Below are 21,099 nucleotides of genomic sequence, written 5' to 3'. Positions count from 1 at the left end.
GCTTGCAATGCCGGCCTCTGGCTGGCTATGTAGAGTGGAGGCTGTTGGAATTGTTACCGCTCACAACTTTATCACACACACACACACACACACACACATTGGATAGTCTGCAAATTGGAAACCCAATCTAAAAAAATAAGTCATTCCCTTTGTAGCTAAATGTACGCGCCCCTCCCCACAACCCGTCCCTAAGCCCGGTCATTTATAGCCGGTTTTGAAAACACTTTGCTCTTTCCTCATCTCACAGATTAAGCAGTGACGTGATGCTAGGAAAGAGTACTAGTACAAACTGAGGGTGTCGTTTATCTCACTGACAGCACCTGCTCTCCTCTCTGTTATCATTCATTTGATCTTCTTTTACAGTAGATATTCGGCCCTGCCGTGTACGCTCTCACCAAAAGAACCCCCATAATGATGTGTACTAGAGTTGTGCTTATTCATTGAAGGGTTTTGTTGAGTTTCTGGTTTCCTAGATGGCACCATTTCTCCAGAAAGGCAACATTCATTTCTCTTTTTTTTAAGTCATATAACCAAACCTTTTCTGTAATCTTTGCATTGTGTGCTACATATGATACCTTCTGTCCTTGTACTTTCACAGACAGATGAGCTAAAAATGGAGCATTTACAGAGAAACTGAATATAATTTGAAATACAACATACACTCACTGGCCACTTCATTATGTACACCTGTTCAAGTAAAGAATATACTTAGTCAGTCACATTGTAGAAACCCAGTGCATTTTTGGATGTAGATGTAGTCTGGTGGCATTTAAACCACCGACCATCAGAATGGGCGAGAAAGGTGATTTAACTGACTTTGAAAGTGGTATGACTGCTAGAGTCCGGGGAACTGTTTGGGTATTTGAGAAACTGGTGACCTACTGGGATTTTACAGTCATCTCTTAAGATCTAAAAAGGAGGGTCTAAAAAAAGAAGAAATATCCAGTGAACAGCATTTTTCTGAATGGAAATACTTTGTTGATGGGCAGACTAATTAAAGCAGACAAAAAGGCACTAGTATCTCATGTAACCGTGCCAGACCCGGACTGCCATGTTTACACCGATTTAAGATCTTTTTTTTTTTTTAAGATCATCTGCAGTCCATGACACATCTATTTAATAATCATGTTGTTTAATCAGCATCCTGATATGCCACACTAGCCAGGTGGATGGGTACAGTGCTCACTAACAAGAATTTTAACAAATTGGTGAAAATAATTTAAGGAAAATAAAACTTTTATGTGCATAGAAGTCGCAGATCTTTTACTTAAATTTGTGAAAAATGGGAGGGAAAACCAAAGTGTTGCATTTGTATTTTTGTTGAGTATATTCACAGTGTCTATAAATGCCATTCACACCCTAGGTTTTTGTGGGGGGGGGGGGGCGGGGCAAAAATATACTGTCTTCACACCATTTTTGAAAAAAATTTACTGAGGCTTCTCTATATTACAGTTTAGTAATTATCCTCTTTAAACTCGAACTGAAAACAAATCTCTACACCTTGATATAAATTAAAACTATCAAACCCAAAATGAAAGGTTGCATAGGTAATGTCACAGTTTACAAAGACAAGTAAAACATCACTTGCAAAAAGAAGACAAGTGAGGGAAGCCACCAAGATATACAGGATAAGTCTGAAGGAGTTAAATTTTTCTGGGGATGTGGGCTTTGGGAAAGAGAGTAAACACCTAAATTTTATTGTATGAGGAGATTAAAAACCTGTATAATGTCCTGGTAAGGAGGACAGGCATATAATTTCACACATACAGCAAGCTGATGAATTCATGCCCGGTGCTTGTAACAGAAATGCCCGTTTCCATTTCCCTGTTTAGTGTTTTTGGTATCTTTCCGTTGCTGACACGGGTGGATATCTCAGTGATGGGAAAAGCAGCAGTTCATACGAAATTAACTTGCTGTACGTTCTGATTTTCCGATACTGGGAGGAGCGCGGGGTCCTCCCACACTCCCTCCTCCGCTGTCTCTCCCCATGGCAGCACACTGCTGTGACAACCACAGGGGACACAGCTGACCATGTGATGAGCTGAACCCTTGCTCATGATGAGCTCCTGCTGATTCGCGGGAGCACTCTTACAGGGACACACAGATCCAGATGTACTCTGACATGTGCACACACAGGCGCACAGTATCTGCCCACTTTGCCTTGCCAGGTCGTGGAGCAGCCCAGGTGGCCGTCTCCTCACTCGTGCCATGTCTGCTGGCTACTGTACTGTACTTCATGATTGGTGCATCTCTTCTGGATGTGTGTGCTCATTGGCTGTAAGATGTTGTCTCTGTGGAAGTGAATTACAGCCATTTTTATATATAGTCTCACCATTTTCCAAGACCACAAGTAACTGGACAAACAAAATATTAGGATTGTAGTTGATGCAAATCATAATTTTTGCAGCCACCTTTCTTTAGACAAGTCAAGGGATGGATGCAGAAATATTTCCAAGTCACTGAATATGTCTTGGACTTAATTTACATCACACATTCTGAAATACAAATGTGTAACACTGCTTGATAAATCTGTGAGGGAAGACACTAAAATGGTAAATGGACTGCATTTATATAGCGCTTTTCCATCTGCATCAGATGCTCAAAGCGCTTTACAATTATGCCTCACATTCACCCCGATGTCAGGGTGCTGCCATACAAGGCGCTCACTACACACCGGGAGCAATAGGGGATTAAAGGCCTTGCCCAAGGGCCCTTAGTGATTTTCCAGTCAGGCGGGGATTTGAACCCATGATCATCTGGACTCAAGCCCAACACCTTAACCACTAGACCATCACCTCCCCTAAAGGTGCACTTTAGTGTTTGCACCTCTGGGTGTGTACACTAATGAAGATACTTGCACAAATTTGATCCATGCACTGGTACGCAATCTGCCGTGCCAGAGAGTAAACTCGTAAACTGTGCGCGGCTTCGTGCAAGTACACAAAGAAAATTTTGAAATGTTCAAAATCTCTATTGCGCATTAATTATGTGAACCTTACGCAAACAATTAATAAAACACCGTGTCAGTGTGAGTGATTGTGTCAGTGCAGCGCATCACAGCGCAGCTCATCTAAATAATTATGAGACGTTAAATCTATCATAAACATAATTTTACAGCTACTCATGAGAAGGAACAAACATGCAACTGTTTTACCAAGCTATTACAATATAAACATTACAAGTAATACCTTTTAGACTGTTCCAAATGCGTTCACCACCTCATAAGCGAGAGAGAGAGAAAAGCTGCTTCTGTAACGGTACTCTGTGATTCCCGAAGTGATTAGAGGTGTTTTCATTGGCCAAACTCTGAGAGAAAATGATTCATCCACTAGGAAATAATTATTTTATGTATGCAATGTCCAGCTGCACAAAGTGCGGCATTGTTACGATGAATTAAGCACCAGTGCAGGGGCTAAATGCATGAAAGTGTCAAGGCATCTTAAGGCGGAGAACAGCTTCTCTGTTCAACATCACCACAAAGCTACGATGGTTGATGGATAAGATGGAATCTGGATACTGCATGTTTTTGCACTGAAGCCTATAACACCTTCAGATTTATCATGGGTGACTTGGTGGCTTCCCTCACTAGTCTCCTTCCTTTTTAGAGAACTGCTTACTTCATGATTTAACATACTTTGTTTTTCATGATTGTGTGTGTGCAGAGGCAAAATTAGAAAACATTTGTCCAAACATTTATGTAGCAGACTGTAGCTGCTTGAACATGCCAAAGACTGTTTTCACCTTAAGTGCTCATCGTATTATCAGTGGTTGTTTATTAGCCATTTATGTGTCAGAATGAAATAATCAGGTCTGGGAAAGCTCCAGTGTGTTGGACAGACACACACAAGACAGTATCAGAGCAGATACTGATGGGTTTGTAAGTGTGCCTATTTTTGTGGTGGTTATAAGCTGTCGAATTCCCAGTTTCCCATCTCTGTGTGTATTGCATGTTTGTCAATATGTTGGTGTGAATATGTGAGTTTTGGCTTAAAGGGTAATCACGACATACTGTATCTCACCTTCGGCCTTGCCAAGCATTCAGATGAGAATTAAGTTCAGTGCTTAGCACATATTTTTTTCTCCCAAGCTCGTTAACATGGAGATATAAATATAAGTTTTCACAGACAATCCTGTGCTACAGGGCGAGGTAGACAACCACTTCAGCTGTTCCAGCGAGCCAAGCAGGATTCCTTCTTTAGAGGGAGATGACTCTGTCTTTAATCCTTTTATTTTTCTGGAAATCAGGGAGAAGGAACCTATCCGTCCTCTACTGTATCCTCCACCCCCCCACCTTCTCTGTCCTTTACTACTTATTCTATAATTTGCCTTTCCTTTGAGTAACTTCATATTTTGGCTGCCCCCCCCATAGGGATGTGAGGCGTCTGGTGGTAGCCATGTCTAGGGCCAGGCTGGGTCTGTACATCTTTGCTAGAGTGTCGCTGTTCCAGAACTGCTTCGAGCTGACTCCCGTCTTCAACCAGCTCACTGCCAGGCCCCTGCAGCTGCATATCAGACCACACGAGTACTACAACCAGGAGCAGCCTGTGAGTACACACATGCACTAATGTTTTTAGAACCATAATGTTCTGAAAGATGTCTGCATTCCTTCTTGTCCTCACTGGGCCTGTAGATTTCCCTGTAGGCCTGGGTTTGATAAAAGCATTTTTCAGGGGACGTCTGCAAATGAGAAAACGCATGTCTGGCTATAATTAAGCCCTAATGTTCACAAGGCAAAACTACTCTCCTAAATCCTGCCAGACTAGTGAGACACAACTGTTGTCTGGTTATAGTGTCTCATTGACAGGCATGTGTGTGGCAGCAGAGGTGTTTAAAATACCCCACAGCCCCTGACACTTCCTGTGACTCGAGAGTGTTCTTTCCCATGGGGGACAGCTCTGTTGGGCACACACATGTGGCCCCTGATTAACCCATCTCCGTGGAGTCAGTAACCCCTCGTTGCTTTCAGATTAAAAGTTCATCTTAGTTTGTCAACTCTCGACCAGGGCTGTCGTATACTTACGTGTAGATTCAAAAACAGTTCTAAAATTGACAGATGACACTGTGATTTAATCTTGCATATGAGTTTATTATGGATGTAACAGTTAACTGATATCAATAGAGAATTTATTTTAAAGACGTACAACTACACTGACTTCTGAATTGTTCTAAATGTATTCTGAACGATGACGGAGTTTTAATGTCATAAATTGGTTGACTTAAGATTGTTTTGCTTCTTTTGCATCTTCAGACTTTTGTAAAAATTCAAAGGTTGGTGCAACACTCTTGCAACATTAGTCAAGGGAACATTAACTTTGCAACATAAAACCAAAATCAGCATGTCCGATAGTGGTAGGGGTTATAACGGATAAATGTACACATTTGAACTTTTAAGTTTGGTTCACAATTTAATACTCTTATACCTGTTCAGAAAGGGAAAGTTATGCTGTGCTATTTATGCTATGCTAAGTGTCAGTACCAGATTTGTTCTGTCAGGAACTGATCTGTTCCCAAACTACTACACACCCCCCCCCACCCCCACCCCCGTTCGGGTTCCCTAACAAGCTGAGTTAGAACACTAACCTTGATGTTGTTTATGAAATCATGGTTTTGGGGGCTGAGGAGTGGTTTTCATAACTGTTTTTGTGTAGGCATTAAAAATTACGACCCACTTATTTTCTTTGTAATCGTAGATTAACTGGACCTAACTTTATTAAGCCACTGAAAGTTACTAAATGTGCTGACACTGTTAGCAGACAAAATTGAATGACACGAGAATTTCACTCAATGGAAATACATTAGCATACAGTACATATGTCTTCAATAACCCGTTACAACAATCACCTGCACAGCAAGATGACATCTGGAAAGTATTCACAGCACTTCACTTTTTTCCACATTTTATTTTACAGCCTTATTCTCAAATAAATTGATTTTTTTTATCCCCTCAAAATTTTACTCACAACACCCCATAATGACATGAAAAAGTGGTTTTGAAATTTTTACAAATTTATTAAAAAAATCAAAAACTAAGAAATCACATGTACGTAAATATTCACACCCTTTGCTTAATACTGTGTTGATGCACCTTTGGCAGCAATTACAGCCTCAAGTCTTCTTGAATATGATGCCACAAGTTTGGAGCACCTATCTTTGGGCAGTTTTGCCTATTCCTCTTTGCAGCACCTCTCAAGGTCCATCAGGTTGGATGGGGAGCATCGATGTACAGCCATTTTCAGATCTCTCCAGAGATGTTTAGTCGAATTCAGGTCTGGGCTCTGGCTGGGCCACTCAAGGACATTCACAGAGTTTTTCTGAAGCCACTCCTTTGATATCTTGGCTGTGTGCTCCGGGTCAATTTCCTGCTGAAAGATGAACCATCACACCAGTCTGAGGTCAAGAGCACTCTGGAGCAGGTTTTCATCCAGGATGTCTCAATACATTGCTGCATTCATCTTTCCCTCAATCCTGACTAGTCTCCCCGTTCCTGCTACTGAAAAACATCTCCACAGCATGATGCTGCCAACACCATGCTTCACTGTAAGGGTGGTACCTGGTTTCCTTCAAACATGATGCCTGGCATTCACACTAAAGAGTTCAATCTTTGTCTCTTCAGACCAGAGACAGTTTGGAGACAAAGTTTGAGAGGTGAGATTGAAATGGTTTGGCCATGTGCAGAAGACGGACCCCCAGGGTATGAAGGACGAAGGATGATGAGGATGGAGCCACCAGGCAGGAGGAGATGAGGGAGGCCAAAGAGGAGGTTTGTGGGTGTAGTGAAGGAGGAAATGCAGGTGGTTGGTGTGACAGGAAGATGCAAAAGTGAAGTGCTGTGAATACTTTTCTGGATGCACTGCGTGTGTGTGTGTGTGTGTGTGTGTGTGTGTGTGTGTGTGTGTGTGTGTGTGTGTGTGTGTGTGTGTGTGTGTATATATATATATATATACACACACACACACACACACAGTCCCCTCCAAAAGTAAAAATTATTGGAACAGTGTGGCCAATTCCTTTGTTTTTTTTTTTTGTTCACTGAAGACGTTTGGGTTTAAGATCAAAAACTGAATATGAGACGAGGGTTCAGAATTTCAGCTTTTATTTACATCTAGATGTGTTAAACAACTTAGAACAAATTACCTCTTGTATCAGACCACAACATCTTTAGGTGAGCAAAAGTAAAGGGAAAAAATCATCTTAAAGTATATAATATTTTATATTTGGTGGCATAAACTTTGCTTCCAATAACTGCCTCAAGCCTGTGACCAATGGACATCACCAAACTGTTGTGATGCTGTTCAAGGCTTTTACCGCAGTTTCTTTCAGTTCTTGTTTGTTTCGGGTGGTTCTCCCTTCAGTCTCCTCTTCAGGAGGTGAAATGCATGCTCTGTTGGGTTAAGGTCAGTCTTAAGGTTTTAGACTTCACCAGTCTAAAGCCTTCTACTTTTTCCCCCTGATGAAGTCCTTGTTTTATTGGCAGTGTGCTTTGGGTGATTGTCATGCTGCATGATTAACTTCCTCCCACTAAGTTTGGATGCATTTCTGTGTAAATTGACAGACAAAATGTTTCTGTATGCTTCTGAATTCATTCTGCTGCTACTATCATCAGTTACATCATCAATAAATATTGAGCCTGTTCCAGAAGCATCCATGCAAGCCCAAGCCATGACGTTACCTCCACCGTGCTTCACAAACGAGCTTGCATGTTTCGGATCATAAGCGGTTTCTTTCTCCACACTTTGGCCTTTCCATCACTTTGGTAGAGATTAATCTTGGTCTCCTCAGTCCATAAGATTGTGTTCCTGAACTTTTGTGGCTCATCTCTGTACTACTTTCCAAATTCAAATCTGGCCTTTCGAGTCTTACTGCTGATGAGTGGTTTCCATGTTGTGATCTGGCCTCTATATTTCTGCGCTCTGAGTCTTCTTCCAACTGTGGATTGTGATAACACAAGTTTTATGCCAGATGCCGTTCCTGACGCAACTCCACATTGCATGGAGAATGGAAGTTTGAACCGGGAAGCTTCCACACTGTAAACAAGCGCACTAACTGCTTGGCCGCCGTTCTGTCTGCATACTAATTTAATGAAATTACAAACTCTGCATCATCTGATGGTGTGTGACCATTGAGGGCTGACCACAGCAGGTGACAAAAAGCTGGTAGTGATGAGCTGGTGAATGGTAATTTCTTGCACATGTGCAAAGCTCATTAGGGCGTGCCTCAGAGAATATCTGCTAATAGAGGAGAATTTTCTTTTCAAATCCACTCATGTGGCACTTCAGTCCTTCTATAGTGTTTTAATTTTGTTTTTGTTTCTTTATTTCAGAGAGATCCTTCTGGTCAGCCAGACCAAATCGTGAAGAGCATGCCAGAGATGGCCAACTTGGTTTATAGTATGTACATGCACATGATCCAGACCTCCCAGAAGTACAGACAGGTACTACTCTTTCCAATAGTGTACTGTTGTAGTAGTCGTCATAGTAGTAGTACACTAAAGAAGAGATACGGTTCTGTAAACGTGCCAGATGTTGGGTGTTTTACTTGTGTTCAAAGAATTAATGATCAGCAAGCAAAAATCTATATATGAAAATATTTGACATCTTTAATAAAAGGTGCAGTGCTATGTTTTACTCTGCCTGTTTTTGATTATTTCTCTATCTCTTGGTTTCTTTGCAGCAGCAGCAGAAATTGGCTCAACCCCCACAACAGGCCAAAGCAGATACTGTTGTCCAGAAAGCAGCAGCTGACGAGCCACAGGAGGAAACCCCCATGGAGCAGGAAAACTCAGACGTCCAGGCAAATTCCAAAGACACCAGTGAGAAGGAAGCAAATCAGGAGACAAAGGATCATGCTATGATGCCAGAACATCCTGGCAGGGACAGCGACAGCAGCGGGGAGGACAGTGGTGACGAGCAACAAAAATAATCCTCATCTGGGACAACTGTCTCATTCAGGTTATTGAAGGGACTCAGTGGACTTTCACTTAAGAAAACATTAGCGTTTCCCTTAGTGATGAGGACTTAATGAGGAAATGAGATTTGGTAACAGTGTTTCATTGAACTGAGTTTGTAAGCTTTATTACTTTTTTATTAAAAAGACTAGAAATCTGCCGTCGTACTTCCATTCACTTATTTGCTCCCTTCCTCTGTTTTAAGCACAGTTGAAATATGATTGGCTCAACCCACACCAGCTAGACAAGCTGTGATTAAACTGTATTTGTAGGTCAGCCACTTCACCCATAGGCCATTGGGCTTTGCAGGGATTTGAACCTGCTGTTTGGATGTATATGGTCATTCAATCAACATGCTTTAAATGCACTGATATTTGTGAATTACCAACACAGAGCTGCTCCACAAATCACCTTTCCTGGATCAGACTTTTAGTTTGTGTCTGACCACTGAATTTACGAATATATTTATGTTGATGATGGTTTAGAGTCATCCTGGTGGGACATGTACAGATTTTCAGCTACTGGACTTCTTGTTCGTCTTCAAGATGTTTCACCATACATCCATTTGACTTCTCCAGTTTTAAAAAGTAAGATGTGGTAGTCCCCAAAGGGAGAAAGGTCTCAGATTCCCGTCATCCACAATAGCACAAGCTTGGAGTGATCGTGACACAATGCTTCAGGGCTTTAAAGGTTGCCATGGGTATGGAATCCAAGACAAAAGAATGTGATCATCTCGAGGAGGTTCTGAAGACTTATAGATATCTAAATTAGTCCTTTGTAGAATCATCATCTAGAGGCAGAAGTGCAAGAACAGACAGACTGATTTGGAACAAGAGAAAGAACCTTATCCTGTATGTGTGTGGAGTGCCCAAAAACTTCAGGAGAACCTTTGCAAAAACACAACACACCCGTTTTCTCCAATCCCATTAACACACTAACAAATTCTCATTTACCCCAATGATCAGACTTTACATTACAAGAAGAGCAATGTGTGTGCTGTGCCATACTGAGGAGAAACCAACATGGCCCAGTACAGGAGAAACACCTGGATCACAATTCTTCAAAAATTGATTAATTGATTGATTTTGGTGGATTCTGGAAAATCTTGATTTTTCCTCCCTGACCAGAACAGTGTCACCTTTGAGGCAGTCAGGAAGATGCAAGTAAAATGTTTCCCTCACTGATATATCACTCACCAGAGTTGGGGCATTGATGGAGACCGCAAACAGAACATACAGAGTGCCTAAGTCTGTCTGAGTCTTACACTCCTTAACGAGGGTGAGATCTAACATCATCTTTGGGAGCCGGCCCTCCACAACTACTGACACTCCCTTGCTATGGTGAGCCCTAGAGCAACCAAACCAAAGGTAGCAAGTTCTGGCTGCTTTAAGGTCTCTGAACCACAGATAGTGTTCCTACTGCAATATGTTGCTTTCCAATTAATCTCCTTCAATGGCAGTGGTAAATATGCTTGTTTGAGATGTCCACTCATATGGGCCACATTAGGTTTGGTTCTGGATGCCGCTGTGCAGTAGCTCACTGCTTCAGTCATTGTCCACCAGTGGTTTATTCTTTTCCAGGGGTGGTGGCCAAGTGGTTAGTGCATTTGGTTTTAGTGTGAAAGGTTCCTGGTTCAAACCCCACCCCTACCACATTTCTCCATGTAATGTGGAGTTGTGTCAGGAAGGGCATCCAGTGTAAAAATCAATGTGCAGCTTCACCTTGGATCTGCTGTAGTGACCCCGAGTGAAAAACAAAGGAGTAGCCAAAAGGACTTACTTTGCTGTACTTTAGTGGAAAGCAGGGCCAGAACTACTCTCATGAGGTGTATAAATGAAACCACCTTTGAGCTTTGTGAGGCACTTTATTCTGGCTGGATGTAGTTTAATATTCAAGCCAGATCTTACAAGTATAAAATGCACATTAAGTTAAGAACAGGTAAATGAGAATTAACTGTCCACCTGGTGTTCCATCAGCATGATGATGACTTTTGTGGCTATGGTCCTATGCCCACTAGAAAGAGCATTATACATCAAGAACATTGCATTTTCTACAGTGGTTTTCCATCTGATGCAGATGCTCGCCACCCAACAATGTCTCTCGTTCATGTCAGTGTGCTGCCATACAAGGTGTTCCAACAGCTTGGAAACAGCTTGGGAACTAAGGACCTTCATAACTGGGATTTGAACTGCAGGCTCTGATTACAAGTCTGCCTCTAAAAGCTGTAGAAGATCCAGAACCGGGGGGGGAGGGGGTGTTTCCAGCACATTGTTGGATCTATGCCAAGAAGAAGGGGATCCAACCTAGTACTAGCAAAGTGTACCTAATGAAATGGCCAGTGAGTCTATTTCATAATTGTTGCCTTTAGTTAGACAAGTTAATACAATGTGACTGTGACACATGACACATTTCAAAACACATGTAACCACAGGCAGCCTGTTTCTTGAGTCACATGAATGTATGCACTGTGTAACCTCCCTCCAGTCATCCTCCCAGCCGTTAACTTTGTTTTCTCACGGCTGGCCTCTTGAGAATTTGACTTGCCTGTATGGTACTTTGTTGTCAAAAATTCCAGCTAACTGGTGGAAAGTGACCACTGCTGACAGAGACATCATCTCTGGAACGAAGAGCTGCAAACAAGAAGAGCACGCACTCGCTCTCCACAGAAGCTGAAGGTGAACATGTCTTTTATACTCACCCGACAGGTATTCTTCAGGTTCATCCCTCCTTTGCAAAGCTGTTGTGTCTTAACTTAGACTGCAGGCTGATGTGTTACAGAGACTAACCGCATGCATTTGTTGAGTGTCTTCTGCATGCTTGTTCCCAAACTGTCTGCAAACGTGGATCCTGTGCTACAGGTGGAATTGTGATTAGTGGCTAATTCAGTCTGGAGAGATGGTTACTGAGTTTGCTTCATTGCAAAAAATTAAACCTTGAATGAGGACGACTGTAAAGGAAGATTTATGACAGAAGCCTTTGTTGGTTGTGTAATGTTGTTGTGGTTCGCTGGCACTCACATGATACGTGGGTGTTTCCTGAAAACACGAGATCCACCATGCGACAAACCCGTGCAGATAAACGTTTACTGCAGCAGTAAAGTCACAGAAGTAAGTTGACGCTGACCGTCGTTCTTGTTAAGCTTTTACAGATTTCAGTAATCTGTTCTTATGATGATGGTTTTTTGTAATCAAGAGAGAAAATTTCTACTTTATTGGGAAGCATGAGGTCTTAATTGTTTAGTGTTCAAAATGCTTTTATCCATTAGTGGCTTCCTCTGTCTAAAGTCCAGTTTTGAGCTGTTGCACGTCAGTGTCCAACATTTGAATACGGTTGGGTGGCTGTTTGCCTCAACAGGCCTATGCCCAAAGAGGAAAGCATTTCAGATATCACCAGATTTCTGAGCTTGGAGCATCCAGTCATTTATATCGGATATTATTACATCAACATGTTTGTTGACTGGCTGAATAACAAATGGTTAGTGTCACGCTTAATGGTTACCTTAATAATAAATTTATTTGCATTGCAGCTTTCAAATAACGAGGTAGATCAAGTAGCTCAGTGCAATAAAGAGTTGGGCAACCAATACAGACACATTTATATTTTCTTGAAAATTTTCCCAAGTGCCTTTTTAACAGAGCAAGGAATTTTCGCCACAGCATTTCTAAACATCTGAGTTTTATTTTGAATGCTTACATTATTACCGGAGGCCAAAATATAGCGATCGGGTATTGCGAAGACTTTCCGTCCATACGTCTGTCTGTCTGTCTGTCTGTGCTCAGCATAAGTCCAGTCCTATTACTGCCAGCGTCTTCAAATTCACAGGGGGCGTTCTTGGGACACAAACCTTGGACAAGTTCAAAGATGACTAACCTTGACCTATTTTAAGAGGTCTAAAGGTCACATTCTGTTTCCTATTTTATGCTCATATGGCCAAGAGTATTTTAGCGAGCGTTTGTTTTTTTTTTACCCGCAGAAACAAAATTATGAACAATAATGAACAAAAACGCTACCAGAGTCAAAAATACGAGGTCTGTCAATAAAGTAACGGTCCTTTTTATTGTTTTCAAAAACTATATGGATTTCATTCATATGTTTTTACATCAGACATGCTTGAACCCTCGTGCGCATGCGTGAGTTTTTCCACGCCTGTCGGTTACATCATTCGCCTGTGAGCACGCCTTGGGAAGGAGTGGTCCCGCCCCCTCGTCGGATTTTCATTGTCTGGAAATGGCGGAATGAAAAGGGCTTTTTTTCCATCAGAATTTTTTCAGAAGCTGTTAGAAACTGGCACCTGGAAACCATTCGAAACACTTATCTGGCTTTCGCTGAAAATTTTACGGGCTTCACAGAGAATAAGGTCTGTTAGTACAGCTTTAAGGACCCCTTTAAGGACGCTCGGCGCGCCGCGCTCCGAGCTGCGACGACGCGGCACAAGCCACCGGACCATTTCTAAACGGATGGCTCTGTGGATACGAGACCGTCGTGTGCTCTTTCTATGGTTATCACAAGAGCTGGACATCAGCCATTTTCCGGCAGATTTCACTTTTAACGAGATTTTGTCATGGAAAGCCGTGCGGAGGCTTCGCGCGTAAAGACCGATTCGCTTTGGAAGCGAGACAACGGAACACCTCCGTTTCGGCGTGTCAGAGGACAAGTTTGGACATGTCCAGCTCTCCACAATTTCTCTGATACTTACTGGACTGGTAAGCATTGAAAGCCGAGATAGGCATGAGCGTCCTTAAAGGGGTCCTTAAAGCTGTAGTAACAGTCCTTATCTCTGTAAAGCCCGTAAAATTTTCACCGAAAGCCAGATAAATTTTTCAAATGGTTTCCAGGTGCCTGTTTCTAACAGCTTCTGAAAAAATTCTGCTGGAAAAAAAGTCCTTTTCATTCCGCCATTTCCAGATAATGAAAATCCGACGAGGGGGCGGGACCACTCCTTCCCAAGGCGTGCTCACAGGCGAATGACGTAACCGACAGCTGTGGAAAAACTCACGCATGCGCACGAGGGTTCAAGCATGTCTGACGTAAAAACATATGAATGAAATCCATATAGTTTTTGAAAAAATAAAAAGGGCCGTTACTTTATTGACAGACCTCGTATTAGCCCCCTGATGTTAATGGTCAACTGTGTGTCCTTTTGGCTGGCTAACAGCCTGTAGCCATTTGTTGTAGTTTTCAACAAGTCTCAGACATGTCTCCTGAGGAATCCCAGCCCATTCTTTGGTGAATCTCTCAAGCTCCTCCAGATTTGATGGACTTCTCTCAAGGACCTTGGTCTTCAGTTGACCCCACAGATTTTCAATGGGATTCAAGTCCCCAGGCACAGTTTTATTGCTGACTGCTTGAAGTTTTCTTTCAAAATCTTCACACATCCTTCTTTCTTCAAGATTCCCTCCACCTTGAGGAGATTCCCATTTCAACAGCCAGTGAAGGATCCCCACGGCATAATACCATGTTTCACTGTGGATACGGTGTTCTTTGGGTTATACACATCTCCCTTCTTTGTCCAAACAAAAGGAACATCTCTCTGGCCAAAGAGTTCTCGTTTCATCTCATGTGACTAAAGGATATGCTTCCAGTATGCATAAACTTTCTCCAGACTGTCCTTAGCATACTTCAGTCTGGCCGGAAAGTGTCTCTTCTGCAGAACTGGAATTTTTCCTTGTTCTGCAAACTCACAGTCCATTCCTGTCCAGCGCTCTGGTCACTGTCTTCTTTGAGACTACAATTTCCATCTTGGCTAAGTCATTCACTCATGTCCTAACAGTTGTTCTGGGTTCTTTTGACACCTCTCACTAGTTTTCTTTCCAGAGCCTCTGAAATCTTTCACGTCCTGCCTTTTCCGGGCTTGTTCTGTACTGTGTGGCTCTCTAAATTTCTTGATGATACATCTCACTCCAGTTCTTGACACTTGTAGATGCTGTGATAATCCTTCTCCTGCTTTGTGAGCATCAACAATTCTTTTTCTCATGTCTAAACTGATTTCTTTTGATGCTTTCTCAGGTAACAGCTCAAACCTTCGATGACATTTTTTTAATACTGTGTGTACATTGTAAGGTAACCCTCAGTTTTAACTTGATTTTGCACATCATTGTACAACAGCGCTTTGTGCTATGGTTCAACAAAAAGGTCATTTCTTAAAGGGGCTTATAATTTTGACCCTGTTTTTGGTTTCTGCGAAATAATTTTGTTTCTGTGGTCAAAGTAAAATAATGTAAGCATCCAAAATAAAACTAGGATGCTTAGAAATACCGCGCTGAAAATTCCTTACGCTTGGGAAAATTTTGAAGAAAGCATTAAATTTCATGTGCGTGTTTGTGTGTGTGTGGGGGGGGGGCTGTATATGTAGCCCTGAGATTGAGATTGACTCCTGCAACATGTCTGTGATGTTGGAGCAAACACTTCATTTGTGTTAACTCAGTCCACCCATCTGTAAATGGGGACCTGGGAACGAACCTGTATACCTATATCCTGTATATGGGGGGTATAGACTGTCACCTGTTTTATACTAAAGAATCTGAGGGTAAGCATCAGTGGGCCTTCAGATCTAATAAGACTTACTGTATTTTCCAGAGTATAAGTAGGAGGTGGTACTATTTTGCAAAATTAAACAATGTGGTGTATTCCCCCAAACATGGGGACGGTTATTACGAACAAAAAAAAATGTATATCACTAATTAACATCACTTTGAGCAGATGGAATCGGTTAATCAGTGAAATTACCTGGTGGAGTGGGTGGTTGTAAAGAAAGCCTGCACCCTCTCGGCCCTTTCTGGAATCAGTTGAAGGCCTCTGGACAAATCATTTGGTCAATGATTTGCATTTTCTTGTTCATAATAACTGGCTCCATATTCTTAAGGTGGTATTTCAAAATGTTTGTACTAACACTAACTCTGAGTACAAGTCACACCTGTTAAAAAATTTCCCTTGAAAAGAAAAAAAAAAAACATACATGTATGTTTTCCTCTGTGTTTTCCACTGCTTAATTTGGGATATTGTGCCTTGTTGTAGTGTAAGTTAATACAACACAAAATAATCACTCATTTTACTGAATTAAAATCGTACTTAATGATTACTGTTATTATAATTACTTGATTTCACCATGTGAGTTGGACTATCTTTCAGGTTCACTGTGACATGAGGGCTTACTTTTTAGATCACACTTGAATGTTTTGTTGGGGTTCTTGAAAAGATGGAATTTTTCTCCTGCAAACTTTTTTATGCTTTGTAGAAAGCCATTAGGTATGTAGCCTTCAAATATACTTTGTTATGTCCCAATTAGCATTCTTTTATCACAGATAATAGAACGGGAAATTTCAGCCCTAAAATAGCAGCATGTCTCCGCCCTGGCTGCTGTTTATCATCACTGCTGACAAATAAAGCAACGCTCATTAGTACAGTTATGTCTGATCTCTGCTGATCTGCTATTAGCACCTGACTAATGTGCCACAGCGGCTTTTGAATGTGGTGTAACTGGGCAGTCTGAGCTTACGAGGGCACGATGGTTATTGCTTAACGTTGCTGTTTTATCGTGCTTTGGCAGCAGCAGGTCACATTTCACTCAGATAATCTGGCATTATCACTGAAGTGGCGCAGCTGATGATATAATGACTGATGCGCCATGTGCAGACCAGCTTTATCTTGTAAACTCTGTTTTCATTAGTTCTGTGTGCTTATCTCGCCGTTTGGCTTTTGTGTAGCGTTCTGTCTGACATTAGTTGCTCTTCTTTTCCTCACAGACAAAGATGGCCACTTGCGACTCGTGTTTCTGGTGCATCATCTGGCTGGTGGTGCTGCTGTGCTTCGGCTGGCCCCTCAGCATCACCTTAGGAGGTCTGTACGGCCTCGTCAGCCCCCTCACGACCTGCCTTGGCCTGGACCGACTCTCTGACCTGCTCCTGGAGGGGGCCAACCTGGGCCGGACGTGTGCGATGAACATGAGGCACTGCAGGCCTTTGTGCTGAGATCAGGACCTGAAAACAACCAGATCAAGACTTAAAGTGTGACCCTTCAGGACAGTTTATGTCCTGATGTGATTAGCAACTTGTGGTAATATGGAATTAACAGTGGATTTGACACTTGTATGGGCTAGTGGGGAAGGAAATAGGCTTTGGGTTCACGGTCTGTATTTGCAGTTTAATTCATGATGACAATGCACGGAGAAGATAAGAAGGAAAATAACTTAACAATGGTGACGCTTAGCCTTGTAAATGTGTGGAAACTTCTAATGCAATTAAAACTGCTGTGACCCCATCTGTTGTTGACGGATTTATTTCATTCATGTTGAGAAATTTAGAGGTGAAGGTGAATTTTAAAAAAGAGATGCTGCATAAACAGATTTAGGTTTCTTTTTGCAAAAAAAAATTATTTTTGTTTCAGTACCCAGGCGCTGAATCCTGCTTTGATTTTGTCAGTGGTTACTGTGTCTTGCATCAGTGGATCATAGGTGTCTCCAGACCGGGGCTTGGTGGTGCTCCAGTTAGGGGTGTCGAAAAGGGGAGAATAAAGAGGAGGATTCAAGGGCCCCATGATTGACAGGGGCCCAGAGAGGCCCCTAATACAATTAGAATACTGACAAAATAAGTTGGGGGGTGGACCAATAAGATTTCTTTACATGGGGCCCGAAATCCCTGGCGGCACCCCTGCTCTAATACAAACAAAGCAAATATATATCACTCTTAAAACACTTTTTTTTTTAAACAAACGTACCGTGCATCCGGAAAGTATTCACAGCTCTGCACTTTTTCCACATGTTCCATATGGGATATTGATGGAGAATTTTGAGGGGAAAAATAATTTACTCCATTTTGGAATAAGACTAACATAACAAATGTGGAAAAAGTGAAGCGCTGTGAATACTTTTCAGATACGCTGCATACCCCTTGCAAACAACAATTTCAGGGTGAGGTAGGGTTGTGAGACAAAATATAAGATTTTAGCCAACTCAGTCTACTGGAGAATGAGTTTACCAATATTTAGTTAACTAAAACAGTTCAGATGACTAAAACTAAATGACATTTTATTCTATGTGACTAAAATCAAATATATGCTGTCAAAATTAACACTGGTGTTCAGCATGTCTTTCCTTTGATGCACACTCTACAAAATTACAAAATATGTTTCAAAATGTTCCTGAATAGTGTTTCAAAGTTAGCCATCACTAATTTGCAGTACCAACAAAAGTTTTGGTATTATCCCCAGCCACACATTCTATCTATTCTTTAATTCTGGTTTTACATTCCTGGTCTGTTGTATATGTCATCTACACTTTTTGCTCAAAATGTACACTTCTACCAGTGCAGATAGTCACGCCTCCATCAATGCAATGCAATGGATACATAGTCCCTTATGAAGATGTTAGATATTCAGCTGAAGTGGACTGTGGAATTTAGGATGTTTATGTCTTTGGACTGTCATGTGCCTTTGCAAAACAAAACTTGACAAGTTTTGAACCGGTTCAAAAAGATACATTAGTGGTCAAAGAAGCCCTTTCCCCCTCTTACAACAAATTACACACACTTGGTCTCCTTTTCCGTCCAATGACGAGGGGAATCCCAAGCAACAGCCTCATTTTCAGGTCAGACGGGAGGTGGATGTCATCCCAGGATCATTTGGGTTCAAGTCCTTAAAAAATTGCCTACCTCAAATATTGAAAGCCTTGAAGATTAGTAAATTCTTTTGGCCATCGTAATACATTAAATATGGATCTGTGTGTTGATTTAGGACCAGCGTTATGCTGGATATCCTTGACACAACTCCACATTAACTGGAGAATGGCCAGTCTTGAACCAGGACACTTCTGGTTTGGAAACAAGCAAACTAACCCAGTGAATTCTGCAACGAACACTGGGAGGATTCTACAGTAGATAGTATAATATATGCTTACCAGGTTTATCTCAGTGTGGACAAAGTGATGTAATTATCTGGTGCTCAAGCTACCTGTCCTGTCAAAACATCTGGTTTAAGATTCAATCACCGTAATGCAATATTGTGCAAATTTTGGGTCGTCCAGAGTGTGTAGATGCTGATAGTGGTAACAAATCTGATGAAAGACTGGATGAGATGTTTAGATTGTGAAATAGTGTCTAACAGACCAACTTCACAAAACATACAATGGGCCTCATGTATCAAAGTTGCGCACTTGTGGCGTAAATTTACGGTGTAAATTTGAAGGACACCAAAGTTGCCGTGACGTATCAAACAGTGCGCACCTGCCCATTTCCAACGTACGCCTGACGTGACCTTGATAAATGCGGCAGGGTGAAAACAATCTTAATTATAATAAACACGCCCATAAATATTCAGACTCCGCTTCAGACACACCCTCATTTTACGACATGGAAGCTAGGAAGACGGCAAAGAAAAAGAACTCCACCAATCATGACGCGTGCCAATAGAGCGTCAAAAGCGGCCGTCGTATCAGTTGTTTTGTAGTGTAATCAAAAAAGTGTTACAGTGGCCCCTCGTTTATCGCGGGAGTTACGTTCTAAAAATAGCCCGTAATATGCGAAACCGCAACGTAGTCAGCGTTATTTTTTACAATTATTATAGACGTTTTAAAGCTGTAAAACCCCTGTAAAACCACTTTATACACTTTTCTCAATCAGACATGAACATTTTCTCACTTTTCTCTCGTGTGTAAACACTCTCAAAGTTCAAACCTTAGTAGAAAAATAAGACCAAACTGTTTTCAGGCCCAAACATTTGTTTGAGAAATAAAAATAAAACGTTTTCCTATAAATAATTATGATGGCTTTTAGAACTAACCAATTTAATTTTAACGATCAACGGACACATAAGAAATTATTAATGGTGACTGACCAGTATTTCACAGTTCCTCTGATCGCTCCTCTTCGTCCTGACGCCGCGCCTTTTTCCACTCACACCTCGCTGCAGGTGTCTGTTTCCGTGTGACAAACACAGTTATGAGTAGTTGTTAGCGCTCTTTTTTCTTCTGGGCGAGAAGATTCTTATAAACAGACACGCAGAACACTGTAAAAAAAAAGGCATGCAAATTTGGACTAAATACTCCGCGAAACGGCGAGGGCGCGAAAGGTGAACGGCGTTATAGCGAGGGACCACTGTATTCTCTTTTCACATGTCAATAATTCTTGACGTGGATATTTGCTCGCGCAATTAATAAGACAAGCCTAATTTTTCGGATTTCTTTATTCTTAAAATGTATGTATTTGTTTTATTGTGACAAACGAATGGAGACGACAAAACCTGATTGCAGCACGGGCGAAGGGAATGACAACACTACAGTTGTAATTATCAATTCCACTGTCTAAAACGATCACACCACATGAAGTTAAGATCAGCACTGCTCGAAGTCTGGAGAAAAAGGCGAGCAGCGCTTTCTTTGGCCACGGATCGTGCTCGACAGACCAGCAATCCTGCAAAAGCGGGATTTGTATTGATTATTATGTAGTATAATCAGGAAAGTGTTATTTATGTAACATATGCATTGATTTGTATAATGGCACTGTTTATCATGTTGATCATTTTCATTTTTATGTGGATTCCAGCGCTGGTTCATTTTGGTGTATAATTTACGCCACCTCTCGACCTGGTGTATATTTTCAGCGCAGCGTACGCCAACGACCACATTGATAAATGCCAAGTAGCGCAGCCGTTTTGGCGTACACCCCATATACGCTCAAATATCGCCGTACGCACGTTGACACATGAGGCCCATTGACCAGAAAAAGCATCATTGCATTTTGGGTGATGGTGACAACCAAGACAATTGGCCATAAACTATAAGTCTTCTAGAATTTCCTGTATTTTCTGGCCACATGTTATTCCCAGTAATGATCTGCACAAGACAACGGGAGTGGAACTCAGCATCCAACAAGTCCAGAGAAGAAGACTGAGGTGGATCAACCATGTGCTCCACATGTCATCAGTAACCCTGTGAATCATCTTCAGATGGACTTCTAACAGCTGTACGAGCAGGCAAAGGAAGCATGGAGGAGGACAGTGGAGGGAAGTTAAAACCAGGCTGGACACGGGGACACCTGGAACGTCTTTCTGCTGACCAAAACCAGTAATGCACTCAACAGAGGCCTTATGTGCACAAACTGTCTTCCCTTATAAAGTCGCCAAAATTATGTTTTCTTCACCACATTTTTCAAGGTGCCTACAAACTG

The 21,099-nt window shown here is 41.7% G+C and overlaps 1 protein-coding gene and 1 long non-coding RNA gene across 2 annotated transcripts in view; both read left to right on the top strand.

Annotated features, from left to right (window-relative positions):
• The window catches only part of aqr (aquarius intron-binding spliceosomal factor), a 102,874-nt gene extending 93,772 nt beyond the window's left edge, over nt 1-9,102 (top strand). Inside the window, 3 exon segments of the mRNA XM_034195288.1 lie at nt 4,370-4,544; nt 8,321-8,431; nt 8,671-9,102. Coding sequence (XP_034051179.1) covers nt 4,370-4,544; nt 8,321-8,431; nt 8,671-8,919 — 535 coding nt within the window. The 3' untranslated portion in view covers nt 8,920-9,102.
• Nucleotides 9,103-11,270: 2,168 nt separating this feature from the next.
• LOC117532056 lies at nt 11,271-17,198 on the top strand. Its single transcript, XR_004566772.1, has 2 exons — nt 11,271-11,619; nt 16,687-17,198. It is a non-coding gene; the product is annotated as an uncharacterized LOC117532056 (long non-coding RNA).
• The last annotated feature ends 3,901 nt before the right edge of the window (nt 17,199-21,099 follow it).

Source organism: Thalassophryne amazonica, chromosome 19, assembly GCF_902500255.1.
Source record: "Thalassophryne amazonica chromosome 19, fThaAma1.1, whole genome shotgun sequence".
NCBI lineage: Eukaryota > Metazoa > Chordata > Actinopteri > Batrachoidiformes > Batrachoididae > Thalassophryne > Thalassophryne amazonica.
The sequence above is the reverse complement of the archived record's forward strand: the minus strand, read 5'-3'. Positions and strand labels throughout refer to the sequence as shown.